Genomic DNA, 12,588 nt, shown 5'->3' with positions numbered 1-12,588 from the left:
GAATAAAGAAATATTTAAGGCCTCATTTTGAAATTGCGTAAATAAATGAATAATTGTTTGAATAAATAATTCCTTTAACGAAGGGAGCGTAACAAAAAGAACGCAAAGATGATAATTACTCATTGTATTATTCACAAGGGAAAGAAAAAAACGCAGAAGAAATGAAACCATTGTTATTTTCCCATGAAGGAAAATAAGATGAAAAGTGCTCAAAAGAAATTGAATAGGCTGTCATTCTATCACCCTGGAGAACAACATGGGAACTTAGTTACTTAATTTTATCGTCTAAGTAACCAGCCGCACAGCACATCGAGCTGCAGAAGTTCTAATAGTTAATAACTATAATAATAGGTACAGAAAAATAATGATAAAATATATTTGAAAGGTTGCGGGGGAGCGTGGGACAAATAAAAGCATCTTAGCTCCCATGGGGAATTCAACGTCAAACCTGCAGATTTCGCGCTCTGATGTTCTACCACTGAGCCACAGAGAAAATAGAATAAGCTACACCATTACAAGGTCCACGAGTGACGTGTGTCCTGCATACAGCCTAAGTAAACGAATATCGAAAGTGTCATAAGTGTGACCAGAATAAGACAGAGACAGGACGTGTGAATATTTCCTCTATCACTTTGCCGAGTTCACTATTTACCATCTTTCCTATTTGAAAGGTTGTTCAAAGTTCTTAGTCAACCCATAGTTAGTAGAGTTAGTAGAGGAGTGGAGTTAGTAGAGGTCTCCTCTACTAACTATGGTCAACCCTAGAAAGAGCAATTTACCGCCCGAACCAAGGACCAGTTTAAGTTAAATCCACTCACTTAGTTGCCTTTTCTAAGACAGCGCATTAACATGTGGAACAGGCGCCAATATTTTGTGTTTTTAAGGCGACAGAGGAAAGTACGTGGCGAGCGTTAATAAGAAAACGCGAGGTGTGAGACTTTAGCAAGCGGAGAAAAACAAACAAACAAAAAAGTCCACTTGCAGGTGTCCGCCCCACGCGCTTTCATTCATTAATTGGCGCCTGGATAGTGCCATTGCGAGCTCATAAAGACACGTTCAGTTAATTGAGACTTATTACCTGGCAAATAAAAGAACCCTCGTCTGTGCTCTGTTCTGTTGTAAAGCACGCAGAAAGCGGCTGGAGCACGAAAGAAATGTAGGGAGAAACACGTAACGTATTGAAATATTTTCCTTACTTCTTACCTGTGTAATTTTGTCTTCTTAGGGAGCCTGATTCTCTTTTTCCATTTTGTTTTATTTTCATAGTCATTTTTCTAGTCATACAGGTTGAAATCCAAGTAAGACATACCTTCGTTGGTCAGTGTGTTCTTGGTGCAATTTTTTAATACTTAGAACAAAGAAATAAGCACTGATGAATAGTCGGGACAGGTAATATTTTATATCGCTGATGTTCATTTCGAGCCCCCTCAAATTCTCCTTGGATATTATAACCAACAAACAGACCAGAAGATTGCAACTGAAAAGGCTACAGTTTGGAGGCTGTGATCATGTTTGTGGTATTAGTGTACAGTTATACAATGTTTGATGAACTAATGCGCTTGCCGGACGAAGTCAGGAAAAAAAATCGACTGAGATAGGGAGACACCTTCGGGGGCTAGGTAACGAAAGAAAAAGCAAGAACGCATCCTGAAAGCTGGGGTTCTTCTCGGTGTAAGAACTTAAAAAGTTTCTCTATATTATGTCGCTATTCTGTTCCTAGGATCTCTTTTTACTGGGATACCTGTGGTAGCCCAGTCATAAAATGCCTTTGTTTTTTTGTCGTCTTTTTTTTTTTTTTTTTTTTTTTTTTTTTCCTCCGCCACAAAATGGAAAAATTGCGCAATAGTACCCAGTGGTCATTGGGCCCTCAACACCATTACAACTAACTGTGATCCAATGAGGTGTTCACATGCTGATCACGCGTTTTATACCTCAACACCATGACAACTAACTGTGATCCAATGAAGGTGTTCACATGCTGATCACGCGTGTTATCCCTCAACACCATGACAACTAACTGTGATCCAATGAATGTGTTCACTTGCTGATCACGCGTGTTATCTTGATGATGATTGACGTTGTCATGCAAGGACAGGGCCGGGTCACATGACGAATCACGAGATTTTGCTTATAAAACTCTTTGGTGGGTTATTTTTGTATTTCAATGTATTTGGATTGCAGTCTCCTGGAGCATTATGGCGCAAACGCGCTAAATACTTACAGACGCATATACAAGTCGTATTAATCGCAGCTAATCCACACTGAAAGATGTTATTGAGCGGTAATTTTGGAACGGATTGAGTCGCGAACGCTTGAAAGCCATGAAAGCCTTGAATGCCTTGTATGCTAAGTATGCCAATTGCTTAGTTGAAAAACGTTCACTTGTTGTAAAAAGCAAAATCTGAAATCTGAAACCAAACTGCATATACTCTATGCAATCTATTGAACAACACTACTACCGTGAGACTGAAGAACATAACTATAATGGATGCAAACTGCTTGTGAAGAAAGACGACATGTTGGATTCATTTGATGGCAAGGAACGTAGCTACGATAACAGTACCAATGGTATTAATTTCACGATCAGAAAGGTGAATCTTATGTTTGTTTTCATTGTAGTTGTATGGATATTCTTTTTTAATAAATACGTGATCCAAAACCCTGTGTTTTTTTGTGTATAATGTTATTATGTTAAATATTGTTTACGCAATTGTCTTGTCACAGGCGGCCCAAGCTCACGTCTCGAGAAAAAGCCAACGATTAATTCATGAACGCGTCACGCGTTGTGTGACTCAGTGTTGAGTTACGAGAGGAACTGCACGTTATAAGGAATAGTATAGGGAACGAAGTATGGTCGATTTACAACGATACATATTTCGAAATATGAAAATTTTTCTCGTAAAATCAATAAAACTTACTCATACCCTGTGTATCCGTTGTATTTTCTGGCGATTTCTGCCGTTTTAAGCTTGCTTTACCATCACTGTTATTCACGTCATCTACTTTTATTACGTTGGTTAAATCTGTACAGACATCACACCAACCAACTCGCGCGCAAAGTAAGAAGACTATATTGAAGACTTGAAATAATATTGCGATCGATTTTCATCAAGAAATGGGCCAGGAATATTCCACATTAGTGCAAATAATCGTGAAGGCGGATCGCAGAAAAGCGATTGTGTGACGCTCGGTGAGCTGTAAGATGACATGTTATTATATACCAGACGTAAAAACTCTTCAGATTCTTAGTCTGCATTTTGTACCCACTCTGCAGTCTGCAGTCTATATTTTGTATGAGGCCTGCAGTCTGCTGTCTGCATTTTGTGCTAACAGGTATCCGTGGCACCAATACAGTTTAATTTTGGTTACATTCATTTGTAAAACACACATAATCTACCACAAAATACCTGTGAGTGAGGTAATTCGACATTTTTGTTCTTTCCCACATTAATATTCTTCTCTCCTTTTGTAAGAATGTAGACATCACTCACAATGTTTCAAGTAATTCACCCACCCTACAAAAAAGTAACTCTTGCATGCATAGCATGCCTATGTTTTGAAATAGGTGTATGCCCTTGGCCAGACTTGAGCGCACTATTTCAGTATACTAGTCCGACACCCGTAGTATCACTACACTTGATTCCAAGGATCCAGTACCATCCAGGTATCCCAGTTACCCTGCTCACAGGGTCTAGTTTTACATTCTTTGTTTTCCTTCTACGTCACTTCCGATGTCGCAAATATTTCTACCCCACTCCCCTCCCCCTAAGTATCACTTTATAAACCGTTTCCAATTTCTATTTGCTCCCTATATATATGGATTTTCAGTGTAACATTGTCTGAAAAGGCCGCAGAATGTCCCAACGTCTCTACGCTGGCGGAAATACTTGTATTTCCTGGGTTCTCGATACGAAGACTTTTGTGTTCGGAACGGCCGGGTGAGAGCGGGGTTTTAATTTGAGCTGCAAAGTGACATCATCCTCTAGTTTTGGCCAATAATGTTGGCACATTGTCGTCACGTGCCTTGTAGACCAAAACAAAAACGTGCGAGAATAGTTCGCGGCAGAAGAGTTGGACCGCTGTTTAGTTTTTGTAAACACTGCTTATTCCTGAAGATTATAGTCTGTACTGCTACCATAAAGAGTAAAAAGCATGGGTCGAATATTTCTTGCTCATCCTGGAGGAGCTAGACTTTATTCTTGCGCGAACTGCGACACTGCTTTGACGAATCGATCTCAACTAACATCTATGGTAAGCGTAGCTACGAATAGTGACAGGAAAAAAATAAACATTAAGATTGATGTTTTCGATTTATCATCTTGTAAGTTTCACAAGGAGAATATCTTTCTTCAAGGACTATCGCTGTTGAGTTACAAACTAGATTTGAGGTACAATAGAGTACCTTCTTTACGTGATGCTTTACTTTTCCGTTCAATACTTGTCGCTCGAGGAATTAAGAAATTCGCTTTCAACATTGTAATGAAATTTATTTGTATTATATTGGCTTTGTGTACTCTCTTATGAGGAATAGTGGCATTTCATTGGCTGTTACGTAAAGTAATTTAAATTTTTTGGTGGCTGGTTTGCACGCAATGAAAAGTTTTGGAAAGAATTGAACCTTCCGCATTGAACCTGGTGCGCTCAGTGGAACTATTATCAACCTAGCTAACACTCATGTTTATGTTTCGGATAACAGAACATTTGAAAGTCACTGTTTTGTTCCCTTTATGCCTTTATTTCTTCATTTATATCAACTGCTGAGATGAATTAATAATGTATAACTCAAGATTAGCGGGGCTATTTAATAACAATTTTTAAAAAATTGCCCTTAAAGATATGTCGTCCATTTTTTCCTTTACATTTTGATGTTAATAATAACCATAACATTTGAAACGGTTTGCTAGCAAGTAGCAATTTATTCAGAAGCCACTCACCTCTCTCCAATTACAGATTTCTCTTATCTCTTATTTTTTTCAATGCTGCATTAAATACTACTAGCTACGCTATTCGCTTTTTATTCCATGATAGGTCATCATTACAGCGAGTAGTCTAACTGTGTGTGGTTGTAAACAAAATAAAATACAAACATGAGCCAGCCAGTTTTGAACTACTTATAAAATCATTAGATTATTCCCTCCCTCAGATGTTGCTTTCATGAATTATCAGGTAGTCAAAATCTGGAGCTCAAGATCTGGTCATTAAACAACTGAATACCATTGGAATTTTCATTTGTGTTTTATTTACTATATTAGTTTTAGGATTAGCTAAGTAGTCCCAAACAGACAGTCTACTGTATTCAAAATTGTTCTCCATAAGTACAGAATGAAATGTCATTCCGCAGATAGAAATTAGTTACTTTTGTTGACACATAATCTTCCAGCAATTTCTCTGGAAGAGAATCACTCTTGCCTTGATTGTTTTACTTCAGAGTTTTAATTGATTGAAAAAACACTTAATTTGTTTCATTGTCTTGTAAATACCAATAGAAATTTACAGGGGCTACTGGAAGAGCATTCCTCTTCAAGAAAGTGTAAGTGTTCTTGATTGTCCTTTTGTTTACAAATTAATGATACCATAATTCATATAAAAACACTTTTTGAATACTTAACCAATAATTGGTATTATCAGTTTAGCCCTGTATCAAGGCAAAGACCTTACAGAGAAACTGTTTTTCCTTAAGCTCCATGTTGATAGATCAGTGACAGGAAATATAATTTATTGTAACCTAATGTCTATCCATACCTTGTGGTAATGGTTACCCAAATTAAAGGTTACTGACTCAGGAGGATACCTAAAAAAAATGGCAACCCAACAGTCTTGTCCCCAAAAGTCTGCTTACATTCACTCCAAATATAACAGGAACCTCTGGCCTTTTGAGTCAACAGCACTAATTTCAGATTACTTTTATGATCCTAGGGTGAATTTGTCCTACAGTGAAGTTCAAGACAGAGTAATGGTAGGCTAATTCAGATTTTTCTGTTAGTGTATTCTGATACCTCAAGCAGCAAGGTACAAACTGGACAGGAGCAGGCAGATTAGCCCAGAACAGAGTGCGATGGCAAAGGGTCGTCGATGGCCTATGCTCCACACGGAGCCACCGGCCTTAGTAGTAGTAGTATATTCTGATCCCTAAAGGCTGATCAAAAGCCCAATCTATTAACTTTTTGAACCATGATTTGACTCACACTCTGACTGAACCTTTACATGTTTGTTTTTATAGCTTACTGGAAGGCACATGGTCCGAGATGTTTTTTGCAAGAACTGTGATACAAAACTGGGGTGGATGTATGTAAGTGACAGTCACTGTTAGCTTTATGTCTGTTTACAAATGTTGTTCAGCTGATATCTATGTAACTACGAAAAAAATCAGAAAGGAGTGAGCAAATGAATGCACTACTAGGTATCTGGAAGGATATTATATACTTTGAAATTGTTTTCAAACAACTACTGTGTACTTAACTGTATATGTATCTTTTGTACCATTCTCTCTATGATTTCAGGAATATGCAACAGAAGAGAGCCAGCAGTACAAGGTTAGTTTTATTTTCATATTCACTTTTGCATGATCACGGATACTTGGTTAAAATGTTGTAGATGCATAACTTAGTAATACATGTTGAAAGAGGAACATTTTGTACTTTCAGGAAGGTCAAGTTATTCTGGAGCGAGCACTGGTGACTGAGAGTGAAGGAATTGAAGAAATTGGTGACTAGTTGCATTCTGATGTGTTTAAAAAACAGTTAAAGGGTGAGAATCATTATGGGCATTTATGAAGCCAAGGTAGTAAATAGACAAATTTCTTGAGAAAAAGTAATGTCAGATTGTTATACAGTTTGATTTTATATCATAGAAAAAGTTGTAGTTTTTCATAATGATTAGATACAGTAGCTAACTGTGATTATTCAAAATGGTGAAGTACAACAATGATGAACTGTTTCCTTGAATCTCATGATACAGTCACTTCCAATGTGAACCACAACATACGATGACACCCTCACTGTGATTGTTTGGTTGTCATATGATTTGAATTGATTGTATCATGAAAAATAAAACCAAACAAAATATATTTTCATTTTATTACACTTCAGTGATACCTCAAAGATGAATAATTTTGTTCTTTGAACTCTAAAATCAATTTTGCATTATTGAGCTTCTGTTGTTGGTATCTTAATTAACTGGACACTGCCCCTTCCCACTCTTCAACACAATTGTAACATAGTGTGTGCCATTAAAAAGATTGTAAATATCTTAGATAACATTGCTGTCGGGTTTAATAAGCACTTGTATGTATAGTTTGTACAGAGCAAAGTAAAAAAAAACTAGGTTACAAGAGAACCTTTATTCATACTAAGTTCTAATCTCTATTTAAACTATGAATCATAATTTAGCATTGCTAATTAAATGCAATTCAAAGTATTCAAAGTATTTAATAAAGAAGTTAGTAATTTTTAGGCTTCTTCATGTGAGATTTACCTAATACTTATGTTAGGCTGTCTCTTTGCATTAATTCTCACACATTTTATTTGTGTTGAACAGCACTGTAATACAAGCCTTTTACATTTGTGGTTCACCTTAATTTAAACAAGAGTGATCAGTGTCTGATCATTCTTCAAATGACTATTGATAATTATAAATCAGCTAGTGCTGGAAATTGCAATGACCCCAATGTCTACACAAATGGTTAAATAGTATGATGAATTCAAGGTTTTGAATGTCTCATTACTGAATATTGTGGAAGAGCTGTTGTGTCCAGCCTGAATTTTTCAGTTCAACACTTTTCAGTAAAGCATTTTGACAGAACCACTTTTACCAAAATTTCAACTTTACCTCTTAAAAACAATAGTTTTTTCCAGCACTGGTCATGTCTAATTATAGGGGTTGTGCCTATTGCTTAGGATTAAGTGCAAGGTGATCACCATTGATTGACTTAAAACTATTTATGGAATAATTTACCATTCAAAACTTTTGCAAAAATGTAGGGATTGAACAACCAGAAACTAAAAGTGTGATGCTTTGTGGACATTCCCTTAGAGATACCTTTTGAGTCTCTGATGATTATCTCCTCATGACCATCAAATTTGATATGCATGTTTAATGAAAATTTTGACAAATCTTTTGCACATTGCAAGGGTACAACTGAGTCTGAATCTTGCCATTTTCTCAGATCTTTCACTGGCATCAGTTTATCTCATAAAATTATTCGCAGCAATTTTTTATGTGTCAAGATGGCCTTTTGTAGGTGTACTTATTAAAGAGATGTATTAACAAATACATTGAAATAAAATGGATTTATGGAATTTGTTTCTGTTGTTAGTGATTTGTTCTCTCAGACTGAGAACATGAAAAAACTGGAAGAAGAAAACCGTAACAATGCTTGGCCTAGAGATATTTCCTCTCAACTAGTACAAGGAAATAGGAGGAAATCATTGTCTATTTTGTACAAAAAGAGAATGTATCAGGATTTTTCTTTTTGACTTAGCTATTTAATCTCACATACCATGGTTTGTAACAAAAATACCATAATCTAAGCCAAGCGGATTGAATTGGAAAAATACATTTACCACTTGTAATTATTATAAAACTGTGATGATGGCGCACTGCAAATATTCATCAGCCTTTGGAAGTTCCTCGAAGACGAACGTACTTGGACGCAACCGGAAACAAAACGTGCACCGGAAGAACCGGAAGTTCAGTCCAAGTGACAAAAACAATCGCAGACCAATCAGCGTTCGGGATATAAGCTTAAACCCACCAGCTCTTTAATGTCACGTGAATTGCGAACCATAACAAAGCAGTGCAAGGTTCGTAGTTAAAGGACTTCTTCCGTAGCCTTGGCCGGGTGTTTGTGTCTATATATCGTTCGATTCTAAGACCTACTCTCAGAAAGAATACACAAAAACATGGGTCGTATATTTCTCAATCATCCCGGCGGGATCACTTTGTATTCTTGTGCGAACTGCGATACAGCTTTGACGAACAGATCGGAGTTAACATCAATGGTACGTACGCGACTAATAAATACTGGCTTCTTGGCTTTCACCTTGGGTTGATTTACACAGATCGAATATAAATTGGAGGAAGACTGGCATACTTCGTTTTAACATGTCATTCTTGAATTTTGTTTTGTTTTGGAGATCCGTTGCGCAAATTACCCACGTCTGATCTCGCTTTTTGCGTCAGATCGAAAATTCAGTATCATTTAAATGTGAACTTTCCCCAACAATCAGTTACCTTGTGAACGATACCAAAGTGCTGTTGATAATTCCTTTTCGCCTAGTCTTCACGATGATTTTTCCCAAGTTACTATCAATCATGCTTCGACTTTGGAAATTTTGTGAGTTTCGGAATGATTGAAATTGAAAATTTACTCTATGCTATTTTCAGCTGTTAAAGTGTCAATTTCGTCAGATAATTCTGACTGGAAATAATATTTCCGATTAAAACCACAGTCCTGCATTCCCTTCGCAGATTATTTAACATTAATTTGTTTTTGTTTCCGTTTGAATCATTAACCCTCTAATCAGAGATTCAATGGAGCTACTGGAAGGGCGTTTTTGTTCAAGAAAGTGTGAGTGTCGTTTTTTTTCTTTTTTTTTTATCATTACTGTTTTTTTCCATTATCATCGTCATCGTCGACATTGTTGAAATTTAAGTCCAAAGCAAGTAGTATCAATTGGACATCATCACGTTACAATATTATTCCATCGATTTAAAAAAATAATTATCCGTTTAATCAATCCTTATATCATTTTTACTATTAAAAGTATAATGAATGTTGACAATCAGACATAGTTTGATGCTACTTTGGTTTACAGATTTAATGAATGTAACCAAAGAAGTTACAATTCACAGACCCAACATTTTGACACTCCTGTCTAGTGCCTTCATCAGGGGTGATCTAAACACTACAACAAGAGGTCCTTTTAGACAATCACTAATTAGCTGCCTTTAAAAAAAAAAAAAAAAGGCAGCTGATTAGAGATCATATAAAAGGACCTCTTGTTGCAGCATCTAGATCACCCCTGATGAAGGCACTAGACAGGAGTATCAAAACGTTGGGTCTATGAATTGAAACTTCTTCGGTTACATTCATTAAATCTGTAAACCAGAGTAGCATCAAACCATGTCTGATTGTCCACCTGGTTGCCATGTGAACTTTAATGTATTGAATGGTGAAAATATTACCATTTATTACTGTTATAGCTGAGTGTTTTTTAACTTACTGTTGACTCATTTTTGTTCAAGTCTTTTATTGGATAGTGAATGAATATAAATTTTGCAACTGTCTATGACTGAGAAAAAGCCAAAGCTAAACAGATTTCCTCTGTCTTACAGGGTTAATTTAACATTCAGCAATGTTCAAGATAGAGTAATGGTATGTTATTACTTTATGGTGGTATATATTACTGGTTTAATTAACTCTTAAGCTCCCATGATGTGATAGTTAATTCTCCCCTCTAGGTGCTGCACATTTCCTTGTAAATTAGTAATAAGAATTCAGTATTAAATCAAGTCAACAAATTCTACCCAGTGAGTTTGGGTATTCTCTTAATGTGTTTGCTGGAAAATGTATGGATGTTATTGGGGGGAAGTTACATTTTAATAACTATTGGAAGTTAAAGTGTTAAAATTGATTCCAAGGGTGCAGGGTCAAGGTTTTCCATCAAGGAGCTTCTGTATTAAGGAGGCAAGTTATATAAGTGGGACCATAGGTTATAAGGGCCACCTTGTTTAACTAGGAAAAATAACAATTTATGACAATAGAACAACAAGCCATTGCCTTAATTCCAGTCACATACAACTTAAAAACCTCCTAGCTATGCCTGTGGAATCGTTTCTTTGCAATCTGAAGCTTATAGCTTGCATCTGTAGCAATGTATACTTAATTTGAAATTTCAGTTTCTATTTGCTGTAAGTTTACTTAAGTACAAATTCTTTCTGCAGCTTACTGGAAGGCACATGGTCAGAGATGTCTTCTGTAAGAACTGCGACTCAAAACTTGGCTGGATGTATGTAAGTGTTCAGGAGCACTCCATGTTTTTTTTTGTTTTTGTCTTTTTCTATCATCACTTCTTTGGGAAACAAAACTAAAGGGCTTTTTAGAATGAGAAAATCATTTGCCTACAGGATAGTTTCAAATATCTTTGGGAAATAAATTGATTAACTGATTAAATGTAACACTGGTCTGTAACATGAACATGTGAGTGTGTAGGACACTTTTATTGCAATAATCAATTCAGATACTCAGTCACTGTAGCTTAAGTCAAACCAGTAGATTAAGGAAGTTGTTGTTGTTATCTATTTTAACTCATGTTTATCATCTCAGGAATATGCAACAGAGGAGAGCCAACAATACAAGGTACAATTAATGTTACTAAATCTAAAGTTATTAGACTTCAGGATTCGATCATTCCCTACCCAACCTACCCTTTACTTAACAGGTTCAACCAGTTCAGTGCCCAGTGTTTTCTTAACAGTCGTAGGACCATGGAGGGAAAGCAAATGCATAGTTTGGCATGGCCAGAATGAACTGGGCTGAGACACATCTAACATGAGACACACCCTGCCTCATCTGGGTCTCTTCTCAGTCTCTTCTTTCCCAAAGTTTTTGCTCCATAATCGGGGCATGGGCCCTACCCCTTACTTAACCATTGATGCTCCATTTAGTTTATCTTACATTCTTTTTCAGTTGTAAAGCTTAGAGTGTGGTGGGCTCCTTCATGCAAAATTAGGAAATTCTTTTGATGTTATCGTGGAAATGCATAACAAATGAAACTGATCATAATTTTTCTATATTCTGTTGTGCAATGACTGTAGGAGGGCCAAGTTATTCTGGAGCGGGCTTTGGTGACTGAAAGTGAAGGAATTGAAGAAATTGGTGACTTTGATCACTAGCATTTCAGTTTGTTAACTTTTGAGTTTCAGTGATGAAAGCTGTTGTACATAAAATATTATGAAATATTTAAAGTGATACTTTGGGCAAAGTAGGGAAATTTCAGAAATAAGATATTCCATCATTTGAATATTTATACATTTGATTTTGAAATAAGGGTAAGGGCAACTCTTAACTACTTGTTTCCCATTGTTAGGAGTACGGCTTTAACAACAATTATCTGATCTGTTCATTGTTATTCAAATTATTATCAATGTTTCAGCTGCTTAAATTTTAGTAATTACAAGTTGAAAATTCTCCTGTAGATAAAGTTTATACTGTATATATTGCATATACCATATACCGATTGGCAAATTTTTAATATATTTCACCATTGAGCATAAAGTAACAGCTTTTCCATATTAAGTAACATCTTACATGGAACAAAATTTTGCATAATATAATGTGAACAATTGTACTTTGTCTCTGTATCAGGGATAAGTAAGGCAAATGAAAGTGTTTTTTCTGATTTATTGGTTTCCAAGACTGTTCATGTTTTAACCTACAAAATCATTGTAATTTCACTCATTACAGAAATGGGATAAGAGCCGGTGGGAGAGGCTAGATTAATGGCATCTCAAGTTAATCTGTGAATTATTATTGGTGATTGTATTTAGACTATTAGGAACTAAGTTGTAAATTGGCAGAGTATGAGC

The 12,588-nt window shown here is 36.1% G+C and overlaps 2 protein-coding genes across 2 annotated transcripts; both read left to right on the top strand.

The window, feature by feature from the left end:
* The first annotated feature begins 4,043 nt into the window (after positions 1-4,043).
* LOC131795705 (protein yippee-like 5) lies at positions 4,044-8,290 on the top strand. Its single transcript, XM_059113315.2, has 6 exons — positions 4,044-4,251; positions 5,487-5,530; positions 5,917-5,956; positions 6,221-6,289; positions 6,501-6,533; positions 6,645-8,290. The coding sequence occupies exons 1-6, from the start codon at positions 4,153-4,155 to the stop codon at positions 6,711-6,713; spliced, it is 354 nt and encodes a 117-aa protein (XP_058969298.1). The 5' UTR covers positions 4,044-4,152; the 3' UTR covers positions 6,714-8,290.
* A 497-nt stretch (positions 8,291-8,787) lies between these two features.
* Positions 8,788-12,405, top strand: LOC131795704 (protein yippee-like 5). The gene is made up of 6 exons (XM_059113314.2): positions 8,788-8,999; positions 9,525-9,568; positions 10,336-10,375; positions 10,945-11,013; positions 11,327-11,359; positions 11,818-12,405. The coding sequence occupies exons 1-6, from the start codon at positions 8,901-8,903 to the stop codon at positions 11,893-11,895; spliced, it is 363 nt and encodes a 120-aa protein (XP_058969297.1). The 5' UTR covers positions 8,788-8,900; the 3' UTR covers positions 11,896-12,405.
* The last annotated feature ends 183 nt before the right edge of the window (positions 12,406-12,588 follow it).

The sequence above is a fragment of the Pocillopora verrucosa genome, chromosome 4 (assembly GCF_036669915.1).
Source record: "Pocillopora verrucosa isolate sample1 chromosome 4, ASM3666991v2, whole genome shotgun sequence".
Classification (NCBI taxonomy): domain Eukaryota; kingdom Metazoa; phylum Cnidaria; class Anthozoa; order Scleractinia; family Pocilloporidae; genus Pocillopora; species Pocillopora verrucosa.
The sequence above is the reverse complement of the archived record's forward strand: the minus strand, read 5'-3'. Positions and strand labels throughout refer to the sequence as shown.

Bases quoted from the DNA above. Each gene is read 5' to 3' on its own strand.
- LOC131795705 (XM_059113315.2), top strand. From the start codon at position 4,153: ATGGGTCGAATATTTCTTGCTCATCCTGGAGGAGCTAGACTTTATTCT. The intron at 5,531-5,916 runs GTAAGTGTTCTT...TTATGATCCTAG, and splicing joins GCATTCCTCTTCAAGAAAGT to GGTGAATTTGTCCTACAGTG. The intron at 5,957-6,220 runs GTAGGCTAATTC...TTGTTTTTATAG, and splicing joins AAGTTCAAGACAGAGTAATG to CTTACTGGAAGGCACATGGT.
- LOC131795704 (XM_059113314.2), top strand. From the start codon at position 8,901: ATGGGTCGTATATTTCTCAATCATCCCGGCGGGATCACTTTGTATTCT. The intron at 9,569-10,335 runs GTGAGTGTCGTT...TCTGTCTTACAG, and splicing joins GCGTTTTTGTTCAAGAAAGT to GGTTAATTTAACATTCAGCA. The intron at 11,014-11,326 runs GTAAGTGTTCAG...TTATCATCTCAG, and splicing joins CAAAACTTGGCTGGATGTAT to GAATATGCAACAGAGGAGAG.